This window comes from Belonocnema kinseyi, chromosome 8, assembly GCF_010883055.1.
Source record: "Belonocnema kinseyi isolate 2016_QV_RU_SX_M_011 chromosome 8, B_treatae_v1, whole genome shotgun sequence".
NCBI classification, from domain to species: domain Eukaryota; kingdom Metazoa; phylum Arthropoda; class Insecta; order Hymenoptera; family Cynipidae; genus Belonocnema; species Belonocnema kinseyi.
This window is the reverse complement of record NC_046664.1, coordinates 10,051,073-10,059,418: the sequence shown is the minus strand read 5'-3', so window position 1 is coordinate 10,059,418 and position 8,346 is coordinate 10,051,073. Positions and strand designations below refer to the sequence as shown.

General features: G+C 29.3%; 1 protein-coding gene across 2 annotated transcripts; it reads right to left on the bottom strand.

Moving 5' to 3' along the window:
• Window positions 1-5,685: 5,685 nt before the first annotated feature.
• On the bottom strand, window positions 5,686-8,346 carry LOC117178249 (farnesol dehydrogenase-like). Of its 2 annotated transcripts, none has more exons than XR_004467813.1 (2): window positions 8,246-8,346; window positions 5,686-6,322 (listed from the first exon to the last, which is right to left on the bottom strand). XR_004467813.1 is itself a non-coding variant. In XM_033369590.1 (2 exons), exons 1-2 carry the CDS (start codon window positions 6,414-6,416, stop codon window positions 6,128-6,130), a joined length of 201 nt encoding a protein of 66 aa, XP_033225481.1. In that variant the 5' UTR covers window positions 6,417-6,483; the 3' UTR covers window positions 5,686-6,127. The 2 variants fall into 2 exon arrangements, 1 of the variants encoding a protein (XP_033225481.1); XM_033369590.1 differs by lacking the exon at window positions 8,246-8,346 and adding an exon at window positions 6,411-6,483.

Sequence of the window (8,346 nt, the reverse complement as noted above, 5' to 3'; positions counted from 1 at the left end):
TGGCTACAGTTTTTTGGGATGCACGTGGAATTAAACTTATTGACTACTTGGAAAAGGGTAAAACAATCACTGGTGAATATTATGCATCATTATTAGAGCAGCCAGATTATTCACCAGATTTAGCCCCCAGTGACTTTCTTATTTCCAAACTTGAAAAAATGGCTCGGTGGACAGAGATTTCCAGACAACGAAGACGTCATTGCCTCTGTAAGTGCTTATTTTGAGGAACTTCCGAAAACGCACTTTTCTGAAGGATTAAAAAAACTTGAAAAGCGATTGACCAAGTGTATAGAGCTCCAAGGAGATTATGTTGAAAAATAAAAAAAAATTTACCCAAAAAAAATTGTTTTTATACTTCATTCTAAGGACTTATTGAACTCACTCTCGTATTATTCAATTCGACTAATTGAAACTGACCCTTTAAGCTTAAATAATTTAGAATAAACATCGTTATAGAGATTATGATACAGAACAAAGTAGGATATCACAAACAACGTTTTTATTTAGTATTCAGAACCAGGGATCAGAACCTGTTAGGTTGGACCCGAGTATAAAGGGTTCCTTGAGGACCCAGGTACAGCTTGGACCCTTTAATGTAAGTTATATTTGAGAAATTTATAAGGACGATTTGAAAGAGAAGGAGCAGTTTTATGTGCAGGGATTGGAATTATTGAGTTAACTTGAGACTGCGCAAAAGTGGTATACGGAACTAAAGATGCGCAGACGAGTGATCATTTATATTATTCAGCGCACGAAGATTACATGGCACTTACAGCTGCGCAGTAGAGTTACATGAAACTTACGGATGTCCAGTAGAGTTTAATCACATATATGGCTGCGCAGTATACTTTCATGGCAGTTACTGCTATGCAGTGAAGCTTCAAGACATTTTCAGAAGTGCTGTTCAGTTACACGATATGTATGCAAGCACAGTAAAGTTGAACGGCGTTAACTTCTGCGCAGTGAAGTTACTCGCCATGTATAGCTGTGCAGTGTACTGGCAAGGCTTTAAAGTCTGTACAGTAACGTTAGTATACTCATATGTGCACATTGGAGTTACAATGCACTTACATCTGCGCAGTATAATTCCAAGGAACGTACAGGTGCGCAGCATAGTTGCACGCAGCACATGGATGTGCAGTAAGAATTTTTTTGAATGTTGTCACTAAATTTTTGTTCTTTTTTCTCTTTTTTGGTTATCTCATTTGGGCACTAAACAATTTACAAATTTCACAAGTATGATTCTAGGAACCTTTTATGTTGGAACCAGAATTAAAAGGTTCCTTAGCGGTTAGAGTCGCGTCTGAGCCCTTTAATTTCTTAAGGGTCCGGACTCGGACTTTTTACATTCTTAAGGGTCCAGTTTCGAATCCAGACCCTTTAATTTCTTAAGGGTATGGGTTCGAACCTGCACTTTTTAAATCTTCAAGGTTCCAGGCCCGAATCTGGACCCTTTTATTTCCTAAGTGTATGGGTTCGAACCTGGAACTTTTAAAATCTTAAGGGTCCAGATTCGAATCCGACCCCTTTAATTTCTTAAGGGCATGGGTTCGAACCTGCCTCTTTTAAATCCTAAAGGATCTAGGCCCGAATCCGCACCCTTTAATTTCTTAAGAGTATGGGTCCAAACCTGTGGACATTTTCAATTCTTAAGGGTCCGGACCCTATCAATTCCGGACCGGACCCTTGCTAGACCATTTTGGTCAAAGGACAGTTTCAAAATTAAGGGTTCCGGTATCTGTTTTGGTGCTTGATTTCTATTAATATAATCTACTTGAGTTTACCATGTAGCACGATTTTTGTCCCGCATCAGTGCAGCGTAACATTCTATGAAAATATAGGAATGAGAAGGATTTTTTACAAATTTGAGCGCGGCTGGAGCGCACGACTATTGGTTCTCGCGCTTCGCGCTTGATAATATATTTATCTCGCGCTAGGCGCTCGATCTTTCTGCATGGACTCTTTAAAACTAAAGTTGAAAATATCGAAAACAGTAATTTGGTGATTGTGATCTTTCTTTTGTTAAAGCTCCTTCTGCTTCAATGAACACATTTTCATCACGTATTTCGTGTTTCGTAATTTGAGAATATTTGAAATACTGTAAAAATGTTGCATGAAAAAATGTAACTTTGAGATTTTCCATTATTTTTCATGCTGTCTTCAAATAAATTGTTGTCGTGTTCGCAGATAGACAGACATAAAGACAGATAGACATACTTTAGTAAAAACCTTTTTTTCGAATTCAGGGGGTCTCAAAACGTGGGCCTTTTGACAAAAACTAGGGGGATCAAATTTTATACAAATCTAATACCTTATCTGATAAGAATGTAAAAATGATTTATTTGTCCTGAATAATTTTCTGATGGTTCTGTTTTTAGTTTTAATAATAAAAAAATAGCTTTAAAAAATAAGAAATTATAATTTTTGAAACCGCACACATGAGACGAAAAAGGAAATTAAAAGACAAAAGTTGTGATAAGAATGTGCCCACGTAGCGGGCACATTTTTTTCTACTGTTAATGACGTTTTTCATGATTAAAGCCAAAACTACGCATCCTATCAAAAAGTGGTTGCCAACAAATTTGTAGACCTTTTTTGAATGCACAATTTTTGTGAATTCATCTTTTACCGTATTTTGCACAGTTTGACCGAAAAATATGATTTTTTGATTTTTCCTAATTTTGTATGCTGTCAAAATTTGAATTTTGGAGTTTTCAAGAAAATTCAAAAAGTTGTTGCAATAATCTTGTAGGGCATTCAAAAAGCAACATTTTTCTTTTCTCGACTTTTTTCATATCGTGCGTTATTTGACATAAAATGATAATTTTCGTGTGTTTTTTGGAATTTTGTAAATGCTATAACTCTGGTAAATGATGGCTTTATCAAAAAGAAGTCATTTGGATAAATTTTTCGAATTTTTGAATACTATGAATAACCCTACAGAGAATTTTTAAATTTTAAAAAAAGTGGTCTAAACAATATTCAAAAAGTGCCCACTTTTTGAATTGTCTTTCAAAATGTCTGGCTAACGAACTTGACCTTTAGTTTAGACCACTAAACGAGTGTACCAAAGGGCAATTAAATAGATTAATTTTTTCAAAAGCTATCGTGTTCACAGACAGACAGACATACATGAGACAAACCGACAGAAATACAGACAGACATACAGACAGACACATTAGTAAAAACCTGTTTTTCGGATTCAGGGGGTCTCAAAATGTGTACATTTGACAATACATTTGACAAATCTGGCAGCTAGGGAATTTCTATAACTTGAAATAACTGCGTCAAGAAAAATAAATTTGAAACTTTTGTATTTTAATTAAAAAAATATTTATTCCGTTTATGAAAGATACTAGGTTAAAAATGTTACAAACTTAATATTGTATTATTTAATTAATAATGGTCAGGGGAAATGAAAAATTAATGAAGAAAACAATAGAGAATTTTTTAAATAAAGTTTTGCGGTAACCTTGATATAATATTGTTATTAGAAATTTATTTTTCTTTTATTGATATTTATATTGCTTTTTTTATTTTGTAACTCGCCATCTCTTTAATATTAGCTTTTTAGTTAAAAGTTTTATTAATTCTTTGAAGATTTAATAATTTTTATGAAAATTAATTCCTTTTGGTCAAAAATTTAATTATTTTCTTGAAAACTCAACTATTTCGAGGAAAATTGACTTGTTTCTTACAGCGGCGGATCCAGGCCTTGGTCTCGGAGGGGGCGATCGGGGCGTATAAGTCGAAAAAAGCAAAAAAAAAAAATATTTCAAGTTATAAGTATAAAAACTTAGAGCTCGGGGGGGGGGGGGGGGGGGGCGATCGCCCCGATCGCCCCCCTCTGGATCCGCCAATGGTTTCTTAACATTTATATTTCGTTCAACAGTCAACTAAAATCTTTCTTTCATAAAAATTCAACTATTTTTTTAAATTTTCTTTTTAATTTAAAAATTCATCTGCTTCCAGATCCAAAAAAGATTTTAGTTGACATTTAAAAAAAATCTGAATTTTGAAACAAATTAATTTTCTTCTAAACAGTTTGAATTTAAAAAGTTGCATTTTGATTAAAAAAAGTCATCCTTTTTGGTTTAAACTGCAACTGTTTGGTTGTAAAATCAATTGTTTCATAAAAAATTCAATTGTTTAAATTCATATGTTGATGCTGAAAAGTCAACCGAAAATGCAACTCTTTAGTTGAAAATTAATCTTCTTTATTTGAGGATTCTACCATTTTGTTTGAACTTTTTATTTGCATCTCTTTGTTAAGAAATCATTTTGTTTTGGAGATTCATATTTTTAGTTGAATCTTCATCACTTTGGTTGAAAGTTTAACAATTTTGTTGAAAATTAATCTTTTTTAGTTGAAAATTCAGCTGCTTGGGTAAAAGTTCAACTATTTTATTAAAATTTTTTTTGGAATCAATTTTTATCTGCTTCATGTCGCCTACGATTTAAAATTGAATTTAAATATAAATTCTTGCACGTTTTTAAGGGGCAATTCATCTTTCTAGGTTGAAAATCCAATTATTTCATTAAACACGTAATTATTTTGTTGAAAATTTAAGTTGTATTTCGGATATCTCAAAGAAAACCTTTGTGAAATACTGCCCAGCTCTTCTTTTTCAAGCTGAAAGATTGATTTTCTAAAAATGTTCAATTTCCAGAGAATCAGTATTCTGGGTTAGTTGAATTTTCGAATAAAAAATATTAATTTTAGGCTTAATAGTTAAATTATCAACAACAAAAAAATGAATTTCTCAATAAGAAGATTAATGTTCTACCAAAAACCACAAATTTTCAACAACAACCAAAATTACTTTTCTAGACTATTTTTGAATTTTGAAGCGAAAAGGACAAATTATCTAAAAAAAAAACAGTTGAATTTTCAATGCGATAATATGATTTTTGACAAAAAAATAAAGTTCCTACAAAAAGTAAAATTTTCATCAAAATAGTTTTGATGTTTAACCACATATACAGTTAAAGCAAAAAGATGAATTTTTAACCAAAATGAAAAATAACAAATTTTAACCAAAAATGAAAATGTTACAATGTTAGTTAAAAAAATAAATTACCGACCAGAAAAACTAATAATTGTTTTTTCTTATCTGTATTTATACATTTAGTTCAAATTTCAGCGAAAAAATGAGGAAAAGGGGAGAAGTATTTTTCTCAAAAACCAACAAAAAAGAAGAATTCTTTTAAATCATCAAAGAACGCGCAAAATTTCATTTATAAGTTTGTAACGTTACTTAAAGTGTTTATGTTTTGAGAATACGTTGCTTCTTCGGCTTGGTTTTGGCATCTGCAAAAAGTAAAATAAAACACATTTTTCACTTTGAATATTAAAAATCAATTTCTATTGGTTTAAAAATTTTGGTGAATTTTTCATGTACACACAGTTTTCACTGATGATCAATAATAACAAATTATAAATTGAAAAAATATATTTTTCCTCAATTTACAATTTTGTGAAAATGTGTGAAAAACATGTTTTCTAAGAATGATTCATATGTCATAATAGTAATTTAGATGACATAAATGAAAAGAAAATATAGGTATTTTTACTAAAAAAGCTAATAATAAATATAAATATATATAAATATTGTTAATTAAATTTATATTATTTAATAAAATTATATTTAAAATATTAATTTTATTAAAAAAATTTAATAAAATATATTCAAACAGCTTTTAACCTTCAATTTATTTAAATATATTTTTGACAATTTGTTGATCTTAATGTATATCTAATATTATAGTGTTAATATCTAATATAAATGATTATTCTACAGTTTCTTCTAACAATAGGTATTTTTTAATTACGATGAAAACTTATACCATTATACATTTTTAATTATTTATGCAAATTTTCACATGAATACAATATAGTTTTCGTTCTGAAGAATAATTTTTGAAACAAGTTTTGTTTTTGCGGAGAAAGGCGGCTCAACGTATTTGATTATAAACCGAACGAAAAATCCCTTATTTTGATTACGATTAAATTATTGAACTACTGTGAGCTTTTAATCTCTGATTTGAATTCCTTCTTGAATTTTAATATAAGAAAAAAAAAGAACGAAAAAAAGGGGAATGCTTATTAGCCCCATTTTGCGGTAATTTATTGAAGGCTCCCAAGTGCTTTAATTGTTAGTTCCGTTACTTGAACACGCGGAGGTGTACTCAACACATAAACAGCAGAATTTGCAATATCCTCTGCTTCTAATCCAATCATTTTTGAAATCTCTTTTTCTATATTAGGATCACTTATTGTTCTTTTTAGAAGATTCGTGTGCACGCATGCTGGACTAATGCTCTGAAACAAAAAAACAAAAAAATATATATATATCAAAGTTTAATTACTATTTACAGTAGTATAGCTATGAAAACACGAAATCACTTACCGACATTTCTGTTTTACCGACGGATGGTACAATAATAACTAGAGGGCGTATTAGAGTCACTGTGAAGTTAGCTGTTCAGTGCTTCACATTTCTGAATAAAAACGTTTAAATTTGGATGATTTAAAATTGAAAACATTGTTTAACAGAACCTTTCAAAATTCAAAACAATCAAACGAATATTTTTAATTTATTTAATTTATTAAGAAGAAGTTGAAGTTGAAAACTATATTGAATATTTCAAAGTAAAAGCTTCTAAAATTATAGTTATCGAATTTTTTATTAAATAAAAAAATTACGATTTAGCTTAAAAATTAATTAGACAAACATTTCTAAAAACAAAAAATAAATCCATTTTCATTTTCACAGTTCAAAATAGACAAATTTTCAATTATAAACCTTCATAATTGAATTATCTTAAAAAAAACATTCACATAAAAAGAAATTTAAAATTTTAAATATTATAAAAAAATTCAAAAGTGTATACTCTAGAACCTTGAAATTTTAAAAAATCCGAAATTGATCTAAAACTACACACACAAAAATAGTCGCGAATAATAATTGTTATATTAAAAATTTTTTGTATTCGAAGCCTTTGACATTTCGGTTACTTTAAGTAAATTTAATTGTTTTGAAACTAGCAATTTTCAAATTGTAAATTACACATTTCATCATTCAACCAATTTAATTTTAGCCAGTTTAAAACTCAATAATTTTAGATTTAAAAATTCTAAATAGTTGTACTTCATTTTAAAATTGGTAGATGCCAACCTTTAAGTTCGAAGGATTTTTAAATAAACAATTTTGAATTGAGTTCTTTCAGAATAAATTCAAAATAATGAAAATTAAGACAATAACTTTTTAAATTAATGCCTTAAAAATGAGCAGATTTCAAAACCAGGCAATGAGTATTCAAGTTATTTTAGTTGAAAATTGTTTCTAAAAAGTTTGACATTTAAAACTCAGTTTGAAAAAGAAAAAATTTTATCCATTGAACAATGAAATGGTGTTTTTAATTCTTAAAGGTTTTAATTTTATAATTCTGAATTATCATCGTAAACGCTAAAAGTATAATTGATCATTTAAAAATGATTAATTTCTAAACTATTTAAATGTACCTAAAGCATAAATTTAAGTAGTTTAAATTTTGCGATTAAAATTAAAATCGTTGAACTTTTAGAAGTATAATTGAAAATTTTCAATTTCTAATCGATTAAATTTACCTAAAGTAATAGAAATTTTTAAGAGGTTTAGTAAAAAAAAAGTTTAAGTATCACAACACTTCGCGAAATTTTTTTTAAATTTCAGATGAAATTCTGATTTGTTTAAGTTTCTGGAGTATGCAAATTTTTAGATATTTTTATAATTTAGTTTTAAATCTGTCGAATTTTGATCTATTCGAATCAATTCTGAACGCTTTAAATTAGAAATGAGTCTAACCATTTTTCACGTTATATAATAATTTTTTTAGTTTAATAAAAATTTAGATTTATATAATTGAAGAAGTTTCTGCATTGAAATATTCAATTTTGTTTTCAAGTACAACTCTTTTAGAGCTGACTTCATAATAACTCTGCAAAGATATGCCTTACCGACCGTCGGTAATACCCGCTGTCGATAACTCAGCGTGGCACAGAACCTTGTTTTATCAGTGAGTAAAGTAGTCTCCTTATAGCTATACTGCTGTTTACACATTTATTCCTTTTATTGCAAAGGGCCTCCACAAACTTATTGAAATAAAAATTTAGACCGTCGCTACATGCACTGCAATTTATGTACGAATATCTGGACTTTTACATTCTGATCAGAAAAGGTATTAAATTTGTATAAAACATTACCCTCTTCACTGTTTATGTAATTCCCACGTTTCAAGACCCCATGAATCCTAAAAACAGGTTTTTACGAATGTATCTGTCCGTCGTCTGCGCCTGCCTATAGA